A 23,231-nucleotide genomic window follows, 5' to 3' on the forward strand; every position below is an offset into this window, starting at 1 on the left:
GTCAGGAGGGTAGAGTCGATTACAATCGACGGTGCCAGAAGGAGAGGACGACTAAGGCGGAAGTGGGAAGACTACTTGAGATATGATTTGAAGGATTTATCCCTTACCATGGACATGACCTCTGATATGAAAGTATGGAGACTTAAGACCAGGGTAACCGAGTAGTGCGGGTCACATCCATAGGGTGTATCATCTTTGTCTTCTTTTAATGCCTTTGTAGTAATTTCCATGACTTCTGCTTTTTGTACGTTTCTGTCATTGGAATTTATGAAGGCTTAGAACTAGGGTAGCGAAGTTGTGTTGCCTTAGTTTAGGTTTTAACCCATTTAACTTTATTCCTTCTCGTAGCTTGCTATTGTTGACTTATGTGTATCCTTCTCTCCATGTTTTCTCTTTTTAAATTTAGTCGGGTCTTACGTTTCTGTCTATATGCAGAGATTTTTAGGCAGGGATTTATTTGATGGGATTACTTCCCATTACAGACACGTATATGAAGACTGCATATGAAGATTGTTCAACTATATATTTATTTATTTATTTATTTGTACATGCATTGCATTTTATCTTTATTTTTAATTTTCTGACTGTCGAAGGTCTTCCACGGAAGCTGCTCTCAGCCTGGCGTTGGGGGCATCCTACTACCCTACCCCCCTTACCCCATTGCATATGGGAATATGGTTTTGTTGTTGTTGTTTCAAACCTTCATACTCTTTCCATGTGGGATGAAAATGTTTTAAGCACTCAATGTTTCTTAACAACATTTGTTTTACTTTGAGCATTAATTTTACATTCGTCGCTTAATCATTTTAAACATATTATACACCGTTTCAAAGGTCTCATGAAATAGAATATAGAACATAATTTTATTACCCAAACCTCAAATTTTACACATAAATAATATTCTCTCTTTCGAATGAAGATTTTAAGATCCAAAGTTAAGCTTATGTTGCTTTCGAGAATTTTTTATTCATGCTTGTGGAAAGGACTACAAAGGAATCTACAGCTAATATATTGGCATACGGAGCCTTCAAGGGTGACTATATAGATTTGGAAACACTACAAGTAGAATTCCATGTGCTATATTCAATATTGTTTCTTATTCAAAACACCATATATGAGCAAACATATGCTCTACATATATATCACATCACACTCTTATTACCTAATAATGAAGCTGCATCTCTGTGATGCTATACTTGATATGATCATTGATTTATTATACAAATTTATATTGTCTATGCAATGGAAGCCTGTGGCATGATTCACATAAAGCTGGGCACCAAGGGTGATGAGCAAACCGAGATATTCCATGGAAAGACGATGATATCATTAGCGGTGTAGGAAAGTCTTTCTTGCATGTTTGGATCATTGTATTCATAGGCATCTGGGTGGAATGTCGATGCAAATGTGTATATCGACAATGATGATGCCGAGTTATCTTTCGCTATTCTGGCCTCAGAATCGGCTTCGGAATCCTTTATGTTGGACTCAGACTCCTCACATAATGAAGGCAATGATACAGGAGATGATGATTTGGTAGCTTTTGTTGGGGGGACTCGGTTCCTATGATCCCCGCCTGAAATTCTCTTGAAATATCTCGTCTGTGCTTCAATCTTGATCTTCAAATTCCTTCGGACCTTTGGATAATTAAGAAAGTGTTAAACGAAGGGGGTAATCTAAAAGGTTTGATCTTATGCATGGTGATAGGCAAATAACACCTCGAGTTTATCATCCCCTTGTTTTCTTTGTGCTTCCATATGCAATAACAATGCTTCATTAAGCTGTGCAGCTCTTTAATCAATGCAAGGACAGGGCAAGAGTGAATATATATGTATACTGATTCAGATTCAAATATTTAAGGATTCCACAGAAAAAGAAACGATAACTCACGATGTTGTACCAAAATTAGGCAGTATTTCTGAAATACTTCTCTCAAACTTGCATTCTCCGGTTAAAAAACACAACATGATATCAGATTTCTATGGATTAGTTGCTTCTCTTCGTAACATCAATGTTAGCGAAAGAGAGACTAAGGTTCATTGAACGTACTAGTATTTGTTTCTGGAACAAACTTTACCATCCTGTATTTCTGCAAGTGACTTTTGACATGGTAAATGGTAAGCCCATCAACGCCCATAGCCTTGAGAATTCCCTTAGGCGTCGCCCCTGAAAAGAACAACTCACATAAACATCATCCACCATAAAACCAAAGAGAAGGCATAGCTAAAAGGACTTACTATCTGGACCTCCTAGCTGGTTAACAGCTTCTTCGAATCGATCCTGGAGCTCTCGAGTCCATCTTAGGCGTTCCTTGGAGAAGCCTTCAGCGCGACTTGGACGACGCATTGCGGAGACAATGGAGGGAGACAAGAAAACAGTTGGGAACCAAAATAGTATATCTGAAGGTAGTGGTAAGCACTATGAATAGATTGGTAGGATATTAGGATTAATGGGTGCTTTAATGTCTTTTAGCAGTCGCATTTCACAGAGGTTTCCCCATAATCCAAATTATTTATTTAAATCAAACTCAAAGTTAGGTTCCTTGTTTGAACTCTTATGGCGGCGGGGATCTCCATGTTCCAGAAAAGGAAGGAGATTACTTCCTATTTGACATTAACAAGAAGATTGTAGATATTGACTATGGACATATACCAGTCACAATTTTCTAGTAATTTAAGCCTTATTCAATTTAATTTGATCGCAGGTTTAGCTTTATAGGTTTACCAGTGACTGTTTTATTTAAAATAATATGACGAACAAAATATAGCTTCCCTTAAAGATGGTGCTCCATTGATGGCAATTTGAACCCATGATATCTGCACACACATGTTCCCAAACAAAACAGAGATGTCAAGGCTATGACCATCATGCATGCTTTCCCATTTAACTACATGTTGAGATTGCTATTTAGCATAGGTTGCACCTTAAATTCCATCGTCAGCTGAACGAGGATGATGAACCATTCAACTCTTTCCATCGTTCACCTTACGCGCTTACTCTGCAGTGAAACACGATTCATCCTCGACCAGGTTTCAATTGTAATGTAACTTATTGCTTCTTACCACTCCAATCCACTTTCTCCATGACAAAAGAGTGGTAAAGTACAATCAACAAATGACCAAAAGACTTGAGCCAAATTATGCAAGGGCCACTCAACAGCAAGATTTAAAGGGTAAAGGCATCAACAGAAAACGTGCATAATAATTTACCAACACCTAGATAACTGTTATGATATACCAGTTCAGAACACATGAACTTCCTTCTGGATAATAAAAGTAAAACCAAACGTAAACTCACACAAATTGGCTGATGGTAGTGAGGGCTACACATTAGGGAGACGATATTAATCGTTTCAGGCCAGTTTTCTGTTCCGGTGTAAGCTTTGTGGGGAACTTGATGTTGAATTTGATTTTCAAATTTCCTTTCTTGGAAGGTTCCTTGGGGATGGGCATCCCCTCCCCTTTAACAACCTCCTCATAGTTTGGACTGATGATGTTGTTAATGGGGACAGTCAGATTCCGTCCATCTAGGGTTGTCAGCTGAGCTGTATATCCAGTTAGGGCTTCAACTAGAGAGATCTTCTGAGTAACAATAAGGTCATTTCCATCCCTCTTGAACAGACTGTGAGGCTTCTCATCAATGATGAAAACAAGGTCGGAAGGAATAACCCCTCGCTGCTCATTTCCCTTTTCTGGAAAAGTGATTTTTGTACCTTTTTTCCACCCTGGCTTAATCTCAATAGTGAGAATTTCTTCCACTGTAGTAGATCTCCTGTAACAGGAAACAAAATCACAGTTTTAAAGTACATGAAAAAAAAATCAACAGTTTCCTGAAACAATGGCATTATTACTAAATAAATACGGTTAAAAATTGGAACTTCAACCATCATAGTTTGACCAATTGAGTCATATAATAAAATACCTAGGAGCAATGTTGTCAAGGGAGCAAGGCACACACCAAGTGCTTAAACCCTTATATTGCCGAAGGCGCAAAAAGTGCGCTAGCCTGAATGAAGTGCAGTGCAATACATATGTGTGCTAATTTTTGTAATAGATATAAAGCTTAATACACTCTAAACTGTTGTCGAGCTCATCTACAGAACATGCAGTTTTTAATTGGTCAATATGCGCTATTTCCTTTAATTCCTCGTGGCCAATATTTTCTGTTGAATGCTCAAATATTACTAAGTACAGAGTTCGATATTATCTTTTTCTTTCTAGTAAAGACATATCAAATGTAAAAAGGAAAGTGAAAAATAAAAGAAATTGAAGAGAGATTCAATCGGGCAAGGCTTTTTTATGCCTAACGCCTTTCAAAAAAGCATGCCCAGGCACACTAGGCGTGAGCTTGAACAAATGGGCCTGGCCTGAAGGGTCTAAGGCGCTTTTGTTGAATAATGCTAAGGTGCAGGCACATCTAGGCGCACACTTTGACAACACTGCTCAGGAGAAAGTTGTTAGTCTCACTGTTTTAAAACAATTACCACTCGGTGGCATGCAAACTTTCAGACTTCTAAAGTTTAATTCACATGGTAAATTAAACTTATATACATTTGTGGGCTAGGAAATTCCGTCAGGTTTTTCATCAAAGAGACTACCGGTCTATGGATGATCTGGTAGAACCAAAGCTAAATGGCGAGGAGGGAGCACCAATATAGAAGGAAACAATCATGATAACCAAAACATAGAATATCTTTTAAGCTCTAAGCTGGCATGCAAAAGTGGCTATTATTAAAGAAACATCCAGTCATTTCAAATGATTAACGTCCCTTCATCCTAGCAAGTAATAAAGTTACTTTTAGCAGGAAAAAAAGTCAAACTTTACAACTTCTGTAAATATCTTTTGCAACCTAAGTTCATATGCAAGCACCTTTAAATGTCAACTATTTCTTCTGTCTGTTATGTCTAAAAACTATCCATGCCATTCGATCACTGATGTTTTCACTAATCACAAGCCACATTGAAAGTTAATACAAATTGAATTTAACTCTACAGCATGAACCCAGCTGAAGATTCAGTATCCACCAAAAAAACTAAGCATTACCCAATTAATTAACTTGAAAAAGAAAAGCTCTAGTCCATAAAGAAAGGGGTTACCCGCTATGATCAGACACATCCCTCGAAATCTTCATCTTCTTGGTAGTCCCTTTATACAAATCCTCCAAGCTGCAAGGCAATGTTCGTTCAATTGGGGGACCTTTTCTGGGAATTGAAGCATCTCCCTGTACATGTCCATGTCCACCCCTAAATGACCCGAATATATCTTCCCCAAACATGCCCCTGGGGAATCCTGACGCCCCCGCACGTGACCCGCCCATATCCCCAAACGGACTCGAAAACCCGAAAAACTCCGAGAAAATATCGTCAGGGCTCCGAGTGTTGAACCGGAACATCGTCGGACCCCCATCTGCCCCGCCCGGATATCCCCCCGCCCCGGGAGGGGGCACCTGGCCTTTTAGCCCTTCTTCTCCATACTGATCATAAACTGCACGCTTTTGGGGATCACTCAAAACCTAAAATTGATAGAAAAATTTAATTCGTTTAACCAAAAATAAAGCGAGAAAGAAGAAGGAACCAAAATTTTAAATAAAAAAGAAACTTTTTTACGTCGTAAGCTTCCGAGATCTGCTTAAATTTAGCTTCAGCTTCTTTCTTGTTATTGGGATTCTTATCGGGATGCCACTTCATAGCCAGTTTGCGATACGCTTTCTTCAAATCTTCATCTTTTGCATTCCGATCGACCTGAAGAATCTTGTAATAATCAACGCCCATTCTTCAATTTTCTCCTCTTCTCCCCTGCTATTGATTTCCTTTTTCTTTTCTTCCTTCTGGGTTTCGAATCATTTCGTCACTTCACCAACGTAAGAAAGCCATTACACCGATCGGGACAGGCGAAGCTCGGTTAACGACCTTTGGCCCATTCTCAAACTATTGCGGGCTTAACTTTTTATGCTTTCTTGCCCAGTATGTCCAACAGTTTTTGTGGGTCAATTTCATAATAACACAGGCCAAATTGGCCCATTACGGCTCCCGGGTAAATTATTTAGCCCATTAGGACACCCAAACTTTTAATTTGGGATTTACGGCAATTGCAACAGTCCCCACAACCTGATTAAAAAATAAATTTCAATAGGGGCTCGTCACACCGGCGTGATGAATCCCAATAAAAAAAATAATATTTTTTAAAATTTTAAAAGAAAATTAAAAAATAATATTTTATAATTTTGACTTTTTTACCGTTGGATTGAACGTTGTTCAACGGTCGATTTTTTTTTAATTTCAATGGAACTCGTCAAGCCGGTGTGACGAGTTCCAACGGCTATTTTCAGTTTGAAAAAAGTAGTCGTTAGGTAGAGTAGTATAAATAGAGGTTTGGGTTAGATAGATTTTTCACTTGTAATCAAACATTCTACCGAGAGCAAAAACTTTTGTGTTGAAGAATTTTTGTTAAAATGACATCAAGAGATGAAATGTTACGTCTTGATAAAATTCATATTTTGTCGATCGAGTTGACAACGATAAGTTTTTTTTTCATTTTAGTTTTGACAAAATTATAGTATTAATAATAATTATTTTATGTAATTGTATTAAATAATTTATTTTCAAATTGTAGCGAGAAGAACGAACCATTCGTCATCGAGGAATGACAAATGAAAAGCCACGTCAGCGGAAGTTGATATATATTTTTCACAATCCGGATTTTATGGAGCGACGTTTCTTCGCGGATTTAAGGTGATGCCGGAATTGATATCGGCGTTGATTGAGCGTTGGAGGCTTTAAACACATACGTTTCATTTACCTTGTGGTGAAGTGACGATAACTTTGGAAGACGTCGTGTATCACATTGGCGTTCCGATTAATGGTATGTCATTGGTGCTTCGCAACACTTATAAGGTAAATGTTCTTATTTAAAATTTATTGGGAAATGAGGCTCCAATCGATTTCATTAATGGCTTGCAAGTACGGATGACGTTGTTGGAAATCGAATTTAGAGTAGATGAACAATCAACGGAGCAAAATGTGATATATACAGCTCGAGCATATCTTTTGACGTTGATTGGAGGGATCTTGCTACCGGATAAATCAGGCAATTTGGTGCACACCCAATATATTCCGGTTATGGAGGATTTCGTTGTATGTCACCAATATAGTTGGGGTTCTGTAATTTTTGCGTTTTTGTATCGTGAACTATGTAAGGCGACCGTAGTCGTTAGAGGAAAAAACGGATGTAGCGGGTTGTTTAGTTTTACTCCAATCATGGGCGTGGTATCGTCTCCCATTTATGACGCCTATTACATTCGCTCTTATGGAGTTTCCTCTCGCCGCAAGGTAAATTCATATATTTAAAGTTTTGATATTTTATAATATTTATTTAAATATTTTGAAAAATGACAATAAATAATGTAATTTTTTTTAGATGGTGACACCGAATAATCGATACAAAGTTGTCGGGTGCAATCAAATTAGATAGTCGAATGAGAATTGATATCGTCGGTAGACATACGATAAATTTTTGTATTTTTTGCATTAACTTTAAAATTGTAATATTAATTGTTTAATTATACTAACATAATACTTTTGACAGTTTAATTGGATGCCTTATTATGAATCGAATATCCAACGATGTCTACCATCAATGTTCTTTGAAGGAGCGGACACATGGTGTGCCATAACACCATTGCTCCATTTTGCAATTGTTGAGATCTATGCCGTCGATAGAGTTTTGCAATAATTTGGGTTTCACCAACTAATAGAAATGTCAATATATAACATTGACGATTTGCATAAAATAGATGCTCATGGGAAGCATTCCGAAGATTGGCCGAGGAAGAATGATACATTCATATATGAATGGCAAAATAGACACTTATGATTGCCTAATCGTTCCGAGGTACAACCCGAAGATTTTGATTTCAATGTTTCTCCCTACCTCCAAAATTTTGAAGCAAATGGGAAACCATACTTGACAACGGTAGAGGAGCGGTTCGAGTGGGAAATAATGAAGGAAAAATATGGGAAAAATCATCATCTTCGTTAACATCTTCATCTTATGCTTCCGCTAATTATTATTCATCGCAAGAAAGTTATGGTGAATATGGTGCATATCAACCATCGATGGAGAGTCGAGCGACGCTGAAAGAAAGTGGGTAGGATCAAGTGCCACCTTCACAACAATTTTCCTCAGAACCGGAAGAAATAGATCCATGGGATCATCGTCTTTATCATGGACAACCTCAATTTGAGGCGATGACTTCAATGATGGCGTCAAATACCTTGAGTACTCCATCGTTTTCACTCGAAGATGTATATGGAAGTGGTGGAGTAGTGTTCGGAACACCGGAACCGGAACCAGAAGAAGAGGAAAATGAAGAAAGTGGACAACCACGACAAAATCGACTAACACCACGTCATTACCATTCTACCACACCTCGACATCGACAAGAATTACGCAAATATAAGTAATAAATTTGTTTATTTAAGTTTTTGAAGTCAATATTTAATTGTATAAAAATATTTTTTAAGTAATTAAAACTGCCTTGATTTTGTGTTTAAAATAAGTTTTTCATTTTTATGTATAAAGAAAAATGCATGCAAAATGACCTCTTTAATGCCTTTTATGCTATTAGTTAGGATGAGTTTATGATTTTTCATGAAACTTAACAATATGTTCAAATTATGCTTAAGTGTATGTTTGTTTGCTTGAACATACTTGATTTTCCAATTAGAGTTGCATGTACCATTATTCTTTTTGAAATTTGCATCCTATGTGTTTTTGTTGCAATTTTTGAATCATTCTGTTCACATAGATCGATAATGTTCATCTAGTATGGTTATCTTCTTAGTAATTTCTTTATCAAAGTCGGTCTTAGAGTCAACCTAGATGTTACCATCCTTTTAGGTACCCAAATTGATTTTACGTCTCTCCGCTAGTCCGGATGGACTCAAGTTGGTACAAATTAGGAACGATCAACTAAAAAGACACCCGATGCTGGTTCTTCACAAGCAGCTTTGGTTCCGGCTCCTCCTCACATCGATGATGTTTTACACGATGTAGATGATCATGTAAATCGCGTCCCTAACGAGCCACCTAGCGATAGTAGTACCATGCCTCCCTATTTTCAATCGCTGATAGAGACATTAGATCTGAGGTTTGCATCCATGGAGTCCCATTTTACTGCCTTGGGGACTTAACTGACTGAGCTGCAACGCGACACCCATGCTTGATTTGACGCCGTCAATGATAGGCTCGATACTCTTTCTCAAGATGTTGCATCTTTCCGTGCACCTCGTTTGGATCGTGATCCACCATCAGATGCTTGATAATGCATTACTATGCTAGTTGTTCTTTTGTTAACGTTTCAAATATCATACGTTGAACCTTAAATTACTTAACATTTAATATTTGGTTATTTCATCCTTTCGATTGACTCAACACTTTCAACTTTCAATTTCCCTTAATTTCTCCGCATTTGATATTTTAGATTTGGTTATACTATTATGTTTTGGATGATAAGATTTATATTTATCATATTTCGCATATTTTTATTACCATGTTACCTCTTATTATGTTTAAGACCATGCCAACTATATTTTGGATATTATATATGTTTAAAATTTGAGTCATATACTTGAAAAGTTTTTGAAATAATTTTTATTAAGGGTTTCAAACTTTAATCGAGTAAAAATGATTTTTAAATATAATTGTATCGATACTGCTATAACAGTACCGATACTGTTATAACAGTATTGATACTGTTAAAGAAGTATCGATACTGAAACCCAAAATAATAAAGTAATATAGATACTGCTGATGCAGTATTGATACTGTCAAAATGGAATGCTAAAATAATACCGATACCATATATGATATCGATACTACTTAGAGTAGTAGTACCGAAACTGTTGAGGCAGTACCGATACTGTCAAAACAGAATGCTAAAATGGTATCGATACTATATATGATATCGATACTACTTAGATTAGTAGTACCGATACTACTCATTTAGTTTTGAGTCAATTAACTTTCCGTTGAAATTTTCTAAAAAAATTTGAAAATTATAACCGTTGGCGTGACGAGTCCATGTCCATAAAATATTATTTTTTTTAATTTTCTTTTAAAAATTACAAAAAAAAACATTATTTTTTATTATGAATCGTCACGCTGGTGTGACGAGTCCCTCTTGAAATTTATTTTTTAATCAGGCTGTAGGGCCCTCCTGACACGGCCCAGTAAAAAAATTATATCCCATGAAACTCGTCACACCGACTATTGTAATTGTCGTAGATCCCAAATTAAAAGTTTAATGCCCTAATGGGCTAAATAATTTACATGGGAGCCGTAATGGGCCAATTTGGCCTAATAAGACAAGCCTCCGAGGGCAAAATTTTAAAAAACAAATAATCTCGTTCCAGTCCAAACAAAGTCTAGACTTTAGTCCTTCAACTATGCTGAAATTTGTATGTTTTACATTTTTACTTTAATTTCATATAATTTAGTCACTGCAATTGAATAACGTTTAAAGAAAAATCACGCCAACTAATGTTGTTACTGATTTAGACCCATAATAACATTATACAAGTAATCGGACTAAATTATGCCCAATTAAAAGCGATTAGAACCCAAATTTTAGCACGATAGAGAGACTAAAACTTTAAATAGTTCATCCAAAGAATAAAGGGTTAACTATGATCATTTATGTTTGTATTTTGTCCATTTTTCCTCACATTTTAAAAAACATAATATATGGTAACTTTCATTTTTATTTAATTAAGATGTGTTCATGAGTCAATTGTCGTTAACAGTTAACAAATTATGTGGCATGGTATTTTGGTATAATCACATATTTGACCAATATTATTTACATATTCTCTCAATTTAGTCATACTTTTAATAAATTAAAATAAAATTATTTATTTTAATTTAATATATTTATTTTTCACTAATCAAAAGGTGACACATGTCATCCTCTTATTGAAAGAAAGCAAAGCAAATTGAGGCTAAAAAGATTCAAAACTAGGTCACTTGGTAAACTATACATGCACCGAACCATTAAGTTGAAACCAATACTTAATCTAAAATAGACAACATGATCTAAATATTTTGTATCTTAGTGTATAAATACTTAACTTAAATCTGTAATATTTTATACATATTAACTTCAAGAAATATTTGTATATTAACTTATTAAATATATTTTATAATTAACTTAATTTAAAATATTTTATTTTATTTTTATTTTAATATATATATTTTATTCTTATCTAAACTTTTGAAAATATATTTTATTATTATTTTAACTTTTTAAAGCATCTTTCAGAAAAAACTTTTCAAAGTATATATTTATATTAATTTATTAAATATATTATATTACCACTTTAGATTACTAAATATATTTTATTCTTATCCAAACTTCAAAATATTTTAACATAAAAAATATATTTTAAATTTAAAATTAAAATAAATTATTTTTAAATTAATTTGATAATAAAATATATTTAATAATTTAATATAAAAAATATGTTTAAAGTTAGTATATAAAATATTATAAACTTTTTTTTGAAAGAAAGCCGCTTAGTTTTATTAAAAATAAAAAATATCCAGAATTACAATGAAGATTTACAAGCATAACCATAAATATAAACTCAATTATAATTAAGATATTTTTCTATAACTATTGACACAAAAACTAACCACATAGATTACACAATGACAAAAAAATAGAAATGATTAAAAAATCTAACCAATGCTTAAACAAATTTGATTGTATCGACAAACGAACCACAAAAGGGGATGAAGCTACTAAAGACCACCGACAAATCACAAATCAGAATCAAACGATGTGAGAAAATTATCCACGAACAAATTGCTTAATAATTTATTTTAAGTTTTTAAAAATAAATAAAATTTTATGATTTACATATTAAAATATTAATATTGAGGTATTATAAAATATATTTGTATTATAATTATATTTTTCATTTTTATATTTTTATTATAATTTAAATTTATATATTTTATATATAATAATATTTTTTTAAATTTATTTAAAAATATATAACTTTTTATTTTTTAATGATTAAAAAGATAAATATATTATTTAAATTATTTTATTTTAAATTTTAAGTGAGCAATTATGGTTAATTAAAATAATTAAAATACTATTTTAAAATTCATATATTAAAAAATATTGTAATATATTTTCTGAATAAAATATTTTATATATAAAAATATTATTAATGGGTTATTTTAATTTTTTTATATTTTTATTATAATTTAAGTTGATATATTTTATATACTATAATATTAATTAGAGAAAATATAATTTTTTCCGGTAACTACAGGAGAAAAGATAAAGTCTAAGCACTAGCAGGATGTTTATCCTCGATTAACAATTGTCTTATTCCCTCAGGTGGATCACTGAATTTAACACATTCCATGGTCCTCCTTTCCGACAATCTCGCCATGTAATCTGCTACTTTTTTTCCCTGTAGATGAACATATAAATATAATTTAAATGTTATATTTTTAATTTACAATATAATATTTAAAATGAGCATCTTATCATTTTTAAAAGATAAAATAATCTTAGTGGACGAAAATGCCTTATAATATAGGATTTTAATTAATTTTTTTTGAATTTGCCAAAATGACCAATAAATTCGCAACGCGAACTCCTATTTCGCAACCCAGTTTCCAAATTCTCAACGCGAATCTGTAAATTGCAACGCGAATTTGTAAATAGCAACACATAAGTCAAATTCGCAATACAGAAGTCAAATTCGCAATACATAAGTCAAATTCGCAACGCTGAATTTCAAATTCGCAACACAAAAGTCAAATTCGCAACGCGATAGTCAAATTCGCAAAGCGCGTTTATTTTCGCAACGCGAATTTTATTTTATTTTCGAATTCGAAACACAATATTAATTTCGTAACAAAAATGTAAACAGTATTATCGCAAATCATAACCTAAAACCCTAAATCACAACTCAGTCTCATCTCCATCTCTCACTCTCTAAGGCGACATCCGTCCCCATCTCCGACGAAATTCATCCCCATATCCGGTGAAATCCGTCTATCTCCATCTCTCTGAGCAACCCTCACAACCATTCACGGTCAGAAATAGAAAATCAACCACCGAGGGTTAGTTTTTTTAATCTCTTATTTTTATTTTGAAATTTTTGTATTATTATTAGATTTTTCTTATATTGATGATAAATTTACTGGTAATTTCAATATATATAGATTAATCTCTTAGTAAATTTATTCGGTTGCTGCCAATACTGCTAAACTGTTTAGTCTTTAACCTTGTGAAGTTAGTATATGTCTTTTTTTTGTTGAAGTAATGCAATTCATTCAATTTTCAATTTGCAGAATAAGAGTAGTTTCTGAAACTTAAATTTGCAACGCGATTTTCTCGTTGCGATTTTCATTTTCGCGTTGCGAATTTAAGTTTCAGAAACTACTATTATTCTGCAAATTGAAACTTGAATGAATTGCATTACTTCAACCAAAAAACAAAGAAAAATACTAACTTCACAGTGTTGCTATTTAAGTTTCAAGAATAAACTACTACTCTTTATATTGTCCTTGAACCTACAGTAAACCTATATGTTGTCCTTTTATGTTTATATAAGTGCTTACTTCTGGAATGTTATCTGATGCATTTTGTGAACTATGATGGAATAATGACTTGGGTGAATATCGTGCTAGTTTGAAACATATTTGGCTTTGTTTTCACTGTTTAATATCATGTCTGTTTATAGTGTATAATTTGTAGTTTTTGGTATATCTAACTTGGTATGTTTATTGTTTTTGTAGAAATTTTTTTCGGTTGCATTGACCTTAAGGAATAAATTAAGCCTAGCCACTAAAATTGTGTCGATGCTTACACCTCTACAAAGAAAATTGTTTGAGGATACTTACTTCGGGCCATGGCTAAAAGTACAACATTCGAGTGGAGATGCTATGTTGACACATTTGTTTCTTCAGACCATGACTAACGATCTACCCGAGAAGATACAATGTGGTGATGAAGAGATATGGTTTCATTTTCCTCCGGCGTATACTTGTTTTGGGCGGGAGGAGTTTTGCTTAATCACTGATCTACGCTTCGGACACTATGAAGTAACCCGGTACACTAGTCATATCTCCAGCCCATCATGGTTATCTCGGGTTTTTCCTGATCTGGCAAAGTCGAAGCCGAGTTTACACGTCGACGACTTGAAGAGATTATTTGTTAAAGATGGTTTTACTCGGATAGATGACCTTGATGTTGTCCGAGTATGCCATTTATTACTTTTGTATGCCGACTTTTTAGGCAAAGAGGGCAGACAACCTATCTCTGAGGACCTAATATTATTGGTAGAGGACCTAAATGCATGGAACCTGTTTCCGTGGGGTTCATATCTATGGAAAGCTATCTGGAAGAAGTTGTTGTTTGCCTTTGAGGACCGAAAAAGTTTGCGGGGCGATGGTTCTAAATACACTTTAACATGATTTACTTGGGCCTTTAAGGTAAGAATTTCTATATAATGTTTCCAAAATTATAATTAATTATTTAACAATTACTAATGTTTGTCTATTATATTGTTTGTAGATTTGGATATTTGAGGCTTTCCCCAGCATGCGTACATATGCGATAAAAAAATCAAATGATATTCCTAGGGCTATTACCTGGAAGAGGATCCACATATTGGATTGAGAAGAGTTACTCCCATATACGACGATGAATGATGTAAGTTAACACACAAATAATACCATATATAAACAAGTTATTACTAGTACACATTTAACTTTGTTTGAGTTTTTATATTGTTAGGAGGCCAACTATTCATTACAGAGGCTGACACCTACAGAGGCTGAGCTTGCCACTGATTGGTGGCAAGTTAGTAAGCGGTTTTTTGATGGGACAGATGATGAGCACCCCCAACTTCGAGAGCCATCACCTGATCGGGCCGATTCTACAGCTCGACACCCGGAGCCATCACCTGATCGAGCCTCTTCTCCACCTCCACCATCACCTATTCCATCACATCATCGAGCCTCTTCTCCACCATCACCTCATGATAGGCGACCGGCAAAGAGGCCACGGCATTTATCTCCCTGTTCTCTACCTCAACGGGATGAGTTAGGGGAGTTACGTGATAAGGTCGATGCTTTGCGTCATGAGGTCGATACTTTACGTGAAGACAATGGTGCATGGCGTGATGAGGTTCGGTCTTTACGAGGTGAGGTAGATTTTTTACGCGATGACAATGGTGCGGTACATGGTGAGGTATCTACTTTATATGATGAGGTTGCCGCTCTACGCGAGATTGTTTCATCGTTGTAGAATGAGGTTCATACTCTACGCGATGAGATAAATTTGTTTAATACTATACTATAAATGTAAATAACCTTTTTTCGACATTATTTATTTATTTACTGATTTATGTATTAATTTATTTTCAGCGGCTCGATAAGGTAAATACTTTACGTCGGGTTTTTCTTGTATGATGGGGTTCACGCATCAGACGTCGTGCACGTGTCATTACGTCTCCGTTCACCCCACTAGTGCCAAGACTCCATAAGAAGAAGCCCGATGCACTTATCATCGTTCAAGAGGCGCCTCCTATCGTTCAAGAGACCCCTCTCATCATCGAAGAGGCCCCTCTTACCGTTTAAGAGGCCCCTGTCATCGTTTAAGAGGTCCCGCCTGCAGTTCAAGAGCCCGATTTACATAGCGTCATATGTCGACATATTGATAAATACCCTCCCGTGCCCGATATGATGGATGCGAGTTGGCTTTCGTATGTGTTACCAGCCAATACCATTCCTCAGCAGGAGAGGGGAACACTACCAGACACAATTACAGATAATACCCTTTGGGCTAAGACCGTAGTTGATTTTTATCTACATGAGCGGAGAAATGGGTGTTATTCTGACCTATGCAAACTCGACGATGTTATGCATTTGTTTCTTAATCGGTCTTGGTGGGGTATTTTATTAGGGGTTGAAGATAATGGCTATCTCGAAGGGGTGGTAAGTCTTATATTTTTCTTATATTGCATTTTGATTAAATTTTTTTTAAATTATTAATAAATTCACTAATATTTGTATTTTTTTTATAAAACAACATATTGATGCATGGGTGTCACATCTTCTAATAATAAGGAAATTGAGGAAAATAAGAAATACTCGATGGACTATTATGCCTACGTCTTTTCATGTAGCTCACTTGAAGGATCCGAGAGATGCTTCATATACGTTGGGTAATGGAAAAGCTAAACTTTATCCTGCGTTGTGGGAGGTCGATAAGGTTAGTATTTATTTTTTGAATATTTTAAAGGTTTTCATAAATTTTATTTGATGTGCGTAATTATTTATGATTGCAGGTTTTTATCCCTGTTTTGGAACGTCGTCATTGGCTTCTCGTCGAGCTTCAGCTCCCATCCCTGAAGACAATGGTATATGACAGCATGTTGAATTACATACCATTGTCCGATTTGAGAGATATTATTTGTAAGGGATGGAGCGCTCATTTGGCGAAATACTTGGACGCGATTGATTATTTGACAAATTCTGGAAACACGAAGCCAAAAAAGTTCAAAGTTACAATGATCAGAGACGATACCGTGCCACAACAAACAGAGGGAGCCAGAGGGGATTGTGGTCCTCTTGTATGCATGTGCTTGTAGCATTTGACGACAGGAAGTAAACACCTTCTACCTCCCACAGATAGAGATAGAGGTACAGTAGGCTTATGGTTTTGGCATTTTATGGCTCGAGTGATATATGTGAGACGTTGCCTACCTGCATCCGCGTGCTGAAAGTTTGCATAAACAATTGGTAAGTTTGAGCAAGTGTTGTTAACATATATACTCTTTGTTGGTTTGAAAATGTTTGGTTAAGTACCTAGAATTCAATAATTTGTTGTTTGTTGGTTTTAGATGTGTAGAAAGTGTTGTTTGAGCAAATGTTTAGTTTCTGCAGGTTATTCCTAACGTGAGCTACGTGAAATTGATGTATTTGTGCATAAACAACTGTCTGGGGTACACTTTTTTTCCTTGTTTAATTGAATTTTACATTGATTTGTTCTCTTTGTAAAAGTTGATTTGTTGAGGAAATAAGAATTATTTTTTGCTTGTTGATTTGTAAAAGTTGATTTGTTTAATTGATGTGTAAATAAGAATTATTTTTTACTTGTTTCATTGATTTATAAAAGTTGATTTGTTTAAATTCAATCTACATTATGTTGAAGGCAAAAAAGATTGTTGAAGGTACACTTTCGCAACGTGAAAGTCAAATTCGCGTTGCGATTTTCTCGTTGCGATAGTCAAATTTGCATTGCGATTTTCGTGTTGCAATAGTCAAATTTGCAACGTTAAAGTTAAATTCGCAACGCAAAAGTCAAATTCGCGTTGTGATTTTCGGTTTGCGATTTTGATTTTCGCAACAATCGCAACAAAAAATCGCAACGTGAATTTGACTTTCGCGTTGCGAATTCAAGGAAAACACCTTTAAAAAGATAACAGACATCAATCTGATAAGTGATAACAACTGAACAGATCATAGCAATGTTCAAACTCAAGTTACTAATGAATGTCTAACTGAAAATGTATGCATTCACACATAATACAACATTTGCATTTAAAAATTACCTAAGTTAATAAGTCTCAAAAGGTGAAGTCGGTTGTGATTGGGATTTTGATTTTGATTGAGATTTTGATTTCCTTTTGCTTGGCACCATATGAGCTTTGGATTTTGATGAGGATCCATATTTTGGTAAAGGAAAAGATGATTGTGATGGCACTGGTGATCCATAGGTCAACCTTGTATGACCACTTTCCTTGCACCGACTACATGTAGATATCCTCTTCTCTTCACCCTTAGACGGTATACGATCGTGATTTTTTGGTCGGTCAGGTAGCCTGTTGTCCATGACTGGTGGCAAAACTATTTGTCAGTCATCTGGTATGTCTCACTCAGAAGGATGTGGAATAGGGTAGACAATCTCGGCATAAGTCTGTCGATATACTTCTGTAGTGTAGCAATCCATAGTGTATGCGCTTGAATCATCTTGGTTTAGATGAAGAGCAACTTTTATAACATGGTCACACGGATAACCAGATGTTTTCCGTTTCATACAACTACACGTTTTTGTATTTAGATCGACAAGCCCATTTAAGTTATTATCCAATACTTCAAACAAAGTGTTTGAACATGGTTCAACTCTCCATGACGTTGACTTCACAACACGTTTAGTGATCTTTTTTTCAGTCCATGGTGTAACACGACGTTCCAATGTTCCTGTAAATTTAAATAAATAATACTTAGTAAAATATATGATAAGTTACGAATTTAAAGAAATAATACCTGCATGGTTTCTTTTCTTGTAGTACCACTGTTGAATAGAGGCTCGAAAAAACTCCATTAACATAGTAATGGGTAATTTCCGGGAATGACGACTTAGAGCGTTGATTGATTCTGCACTATTAGATGTCATGAAACCATATCTTGCTCTAAGTTGATGTACTCTTGACCATCTTTCAAACCCGACATCTTCTAGTGTTTGAGCACATTGAGGCAAAACACGTCTTAAACAATTTATATGCTTATTAAAATCCACTTCCCGATAAGCTTTTACAGCCTTCCAATATGTCCATTTGTGATTTTTTATACTAGCAGACATTGATTTTAGATTTCTGTACAAATGAACACCACAAAGTCCATGAAAAACATCTGGGAAACACCTTCTAACAGCGTTGTCAATTGAGTTTGCCTTATCAGATATGATTTTCAAATTGCTAATAGGACTTATGTAATCCCTAAGATGCCCTATAAACCATGTCCATGAATCAGAGGTTTCAGATTTGCCAACCCCGTAAGCTATTGGCAGTATCCCATTGTTAGCATCCATGGCTACTGCTAATAAGTTTACTCCAAGGTATCGACCTTTCTAATGTGCTCCGTCAACTATAATAACTGGGCGCATACAAGTAATAAACGAACGAATCTACAAAATAATATACACAAGAAATATAATCATTTAAATATGAAATGCATGTAACTAACAAAAAATGAGTCAACAAAATTATATTGATTTACTAACCACAGCACCAATGGCGATAAACAGCAACCCAAAGCGTCCATCTCTATCTGTTTTGATATGAGTTACTAACCCAAGATTTTTCAGCTTTAAATTGTGACAATAAGCCGACAGTTGGGCAAACGATGCTTCTGGAGACCCCCTCAACAATTCCAAGGCATAACATTTGGCTCTCCAAGCTTGAGAATATGAGATACTAATCTTGAACCGAGCATTCATGTCAGTCATAATTTCATGTCTCCGATATACTCTGCCATTCATAAACATTAACTCAGCTAGAAAACCACCCAACACCTTTTTGTTTGCCTGTCTATGGTGAGAAAAAACTTGGGTTCTTGAACATGTATGTTTATCAATAAAGGTCCTAACTTGAAACATTTCGTAATCTTTTATCCTCTTTGCAATCATACGCCACATATAATTTTTGTCAATCATACACTTTGTTTCAAAACGATCTTTGCTTGATTTGTTAACTTTTAATTGATAGCCATATTCCACACATTTCGTATACAAAACTATCTTCAAGTCTTCCTTTGTATCAAAACAATCATCTTTCTTGATACAAATAACTTTTGTGTAACAATCAACTGCTATCTTTACCAACTCTTCTTCCAATATCTGAAGTAATTCGGGCATATTTTAGTTATACTCCCGTGGTATTTTCTTCTTTTTGTTTTCTTCGGTGACTTCTTCTTCAGGGTTATATGAATTAAAGAATGGATGTTCAACATGTTCATTCACAGTCATAACTTCCTCCTCATTATCATCAACAACATCTTCCTCGGCAGCGGCTGTTTCATCATCAAAATTCGGGTATTGACCAATATCAAAATCATTACACGTAGGGTATGTTTCTTCTTCTGAAACATCATCAAAATCCGAGTATTGACCAAGATCAAAGTCCGGGTATTGACCAAGATCAAATTTCGAATACTGACTAGTACTCACAATTTTTTCTGTTGGCTCATAATCGTTTAACTGGTTAATACGAAAACCGGAATTTGGTGCTGAAAGTTGATTGGGATTTGGATTAGGAAAAGATTGTGTTCGGTATTGGAAATGTGGTGAAACAAAATTTTCTTTGTGGTGAAACAAAATTTTCTTTGTGATGAAATTGTAGTGGAACCATTAAATTTGAGGTTGATAACAACGTTGTACATTGTGAGCACCATAAACTGGGGTTGAAGAACTTAGTTGATTACTACCCGCTACTGACCCAACTTCACTACTTTTAGGTTCAACAACATCTAATGTAACATCATCTTCTTGCGAAACACTAATGTAAGCAATGAATCGTTCAATATCTTCATTGTCGATTAACAAATAAACTTTACCTTTTCTCTTATAAGATAGCCTAAATCCACTTAGAGGCTCTAAATTCAATTTCTTTGCAACACGTAACATTAGAGTTTCATAAGTTAACTTTTTTAATGACAGTTTTAGTTGAAGATTCATGGGTAAAGGCACATATTGTAAAACACCATGAACATTCTCCCATGACCCTTCAAAACTCAAATCTATCCAAACATGATCAACATTAGATGATTTCATTCTACAAATTGTAAATTAATTTACTAAACAAACGAGCTATAAACTAGATATCAGCACTAACTTAGAGAAAAACATACCTTTATTAAGTTGATAGTTGATAATTTGGGAGAGAAATCATTGAAAAATTGTATAGAAATAAAATTATTTAAAAAAAATTAGAGATGGGGAAGGATGTCGTTGGATATAGGAACAGATGTCGCCGGAGAGAGTGATAGATAAAGATGGAATGAGTTGTGATTTAGGGATTTAAGTTATGAGTTGTTACTGCTGCGTAGTTATATACCCAAAACATTTGTGTTGCAAAAATAAAACCTGTTGCGAAATTAAATTCGTGTTGCGAATTCGAAAATCGAGTTGTGATTTTGAAATTCAGTTGCGAATTTGACTTATGTGTTGCAAATTTGACTTTTGTGTTGCGAATTTGACTTTTGTGTTGCGAATTTGACTTCTGTGTTGCGATTTACAAATTCGCGTTGCGATTTACATATTCGCAACGCGAATTTGGAAACTGGGTTGCGAAATAGGAGTTCGTGTTGCGAATTTGTTGGTCATTTTCGCAAATCCAAAAAAAGTTGATTAAAATCATATATTATAAGGCATTTTCGGTCACTGAGTTTATTTTCTCTTTTTAAAATCACTTTTAACAATAATTTTAAACATTTAAATTTTAAATTACACTATTAAAAAGATATTTTTAAAAATTCTTTTCTACGGTATTTTTAATAAGTCACTTTTTAAAAATAACTTCAAAATTGATATTTAAAATCATATCCAAGTATCCAAATTGACATTTATTGCTTGAACCAATGCATAAACCAAAAGAATGATGTAATTAAAACGACGTTGAAAATTAGAGAATTCATTAAACGATTTTAATAGTAAAAGATAAAATTATTTTTTTAGAGATTTTAAATTTGAGCAGTTGTTTCTACAAGGTTGTACAATGTCAATGACTAAAAAATATCATAAACTTATATTACCTTGTAATTACCATAAGTTACTAAAAAAGGAATTAATTAGAATAGTTTAAAATTTTAGACCCGTCTAGAATTTGAGCCATAAATTGGGTACTTCTAATGTAATTTAACTAAAATTTGGAAGATAACGTCGTGGGCTCCAACAGGCGGAAACAAAGAAAAATAAGTGAACAAGCAGACACGGCTGATATTTTTTAGGATAGGGAACAAAAATGGCAGTTCAACTGAACCACTTCCGGTCATCCTTGCTGAAGCAAGAGAAGCAACCGAAACCACCTTTGTTCACGTCCTATAAAACCAGAACCATTAGACTCAACACCGCGGCTTCAAGCAGCGTCCAACAGCTAATTCAGTCGGGTGAAGTGAAACCCATACTGCCGAAGGACGCAGCAACAGCCCTGAACTCCGACGGCTTCAAGTTGCTGGACATTAGACCGCAGTGGGAGCGAGTAAAAGGATATGTTAAAGGGTCACTTCACGTGCCACTCTTCGTCAAGGACACGGACAATAGCCCCATTACTCTTTTGAAGAAATGGGTTCATTTTGGGTACATTGGCTTGTGGACTGGCCAAAACTTCACCATGATTAACCCTGATTTCATCCAAGAGGTTGATGCCGCTGTCTCCGACAACAAGGATGCTAAGCTGCTCGTGGCTTGCGGTGAAGGTCTAAGGTAAAAGCTTCATGTCAACTTCTTTGTTTTGTGGTTTTTTGGGTGATGATATTGTTGTGCTTAGGTCTATGATGGCCACTTCGAAGCTATACGACGGAGGATATAAGAACTTGGGGTGGTTGGCCGGCGGATTCAATCGTTCTGCAGATAGTGATTTCCCGGAAGTGGAAGGGCCTGAGAAGTTGAAGTACGCTACGATTGGGGGTGTTTCGTATTACTTTCTGAAATTGCTCCTCCTCTTGCAAGCTGTGGGCAAAGAGTAATTGGATTGCTACTTGGGGGTGTTTCGTATTACTTTCTCTTGTTTTCATTTGGATAGAACGAAATTGAGGTAGCCATTTCCCACTTTTAGTTCACATAAACAGGCTGATATTTAGCAATGCTCCCGTCCCAGTGTCTATTACGAGTCGATGTTTTTCAATTTACTTTTTCTAAATATTCATATAAGTTTTAAACGGACTGATTTCCGACGTATAAAATTTTCTGGTGTTCATATTAAGTTAAAATCTAATAATTGTTATAAGATTACATGTATTGATACTATTAAGATTAAGATGTTCCACCACTTGGTAATATAAAGCATGTTCTGAATTTGAGAAAAAAAAATTAATTTCATTAGATACTCCGAGTTCAAAAAAAATAAAAATACAGGTACTTTATTGAAGGTGGAACTATGGAAATTTATAAAAGCTTTCTAGTTGTGATAAAAAAAAGCAGAGAAATAATGTCAAATTCTATGTTCGGCACACTTCAACAATTTTAGTCTATGCAACCATTATTTGATTCTTCCTGTAAGAAGACCACGTTAGTGGTGAAAATATCTCGACTCAATCAAGAAAAAAAGAATATTGCAATGAACAAGACAACCATAAGTATGACAATTTTGAAAAACGTAAAAGAGTTCAATTTTGTAGACAAAATGAATTTGAGAAATAAAATA

At 34.8% G+C, this 23,231-nt stretch overlaps 3 protein-coding genes across 3 annotated transcripts; 1 reads left to right on the forward strand and 2 right to left on the reverse strand.

Moving 5' to 3' along the window:
* Positions 1–1,141: 1,141 nt before the first annotated feature.
* LOC120135654 (myb family transcription factor PHL7-like) lies at positions 1,142–3,314 on the reverse strand. The gene is made up of 7 exons (XM_039151889.1): positions 3,298–3,314; positions 2,924–2,998; positions 2,238–2,816; positions 2,050–2,166; positions 1,891–1,945; positions 1,719–1,791; positions 1,142–1,637 (listed from the first exon to the last, which is right to left on the reverse strand). The coding sequence occupies exons 3-7, from the start codon at positions 2,344–2,346 to the stop codon at positions 1,263–1,265; spliced, it is 729 nt and encodes a 242-aa protein (XP_039007820.1). The 5' UTR covers positions 2,347–2,816; positions 2,924–2,998; positions 3,298–3,314; the 3' UTR covers positions 1,142–1,262.
* Positions 3,182–5,868, reverse strand: LOC120135652 (dnaJ homolog subfamily B member 13-like). Its single transcript, XM_039151888.1, has 3 exons — positions 5,607–5,868; positions 5,097–5,512; positions 3,182–3,771 (listed from the first exon to the last, which is right to left on the reverse strand). The coding sequence occupies exons 1-3, from the start codon at positions 5,769–5,771 to the stop codon at positions 3,330–3,332; spliced, it is 1,023 nt and encodes a 340-aa protein (XP_039007819.1). The 5' UTR covers positions 5,772–5,868; the 3' UTR covers positions 3,182–3,329.
* A 15,928-nt stretch (positions 5,869–21,796) lies between these two features.
* Positions 21,797–22,730, forward strand: LOC120135507 (rhodanese-like domain-containing protein 10). Its single transcript, XM_039151787.1, has 2 exons — positions 21,797–22,291; positions 22,356–22,730. The coding sequence occupies exons 1-2, from the start codon at positions 21,831–21,833 to the stop codon at positions 22,552–22,554; spliced, it is 660 nt and encodes a 219-aa protein (XP_039007718.1). The 5' UTR covers positions 21,797–21,830; the 3' UTR covers positions 22,555–22,730.
* The last annotated feature ends 501 nt before the right edge of the window (positions 22,731–23,231 follow it).

Source organism: Hibiscus syriacus, unplaced genomic scaffold (genome assembly GCF_006381635.1).
Source record: "Hibiscus syriacus cultivar Baekdansim isolate YM2019G1 unplaced genomic scaffold, ASM638163v2 tig00110610_pilon, whole genome shotgun sequence".
Classification (NCBI taxonomy): domain Eukaryota; kingdom Viridiplantae; phylum Streptophyta; class Magnoliopsida; order Malvales; family Malvaceae; genus Hibiscus; species Hibiscus syriacus.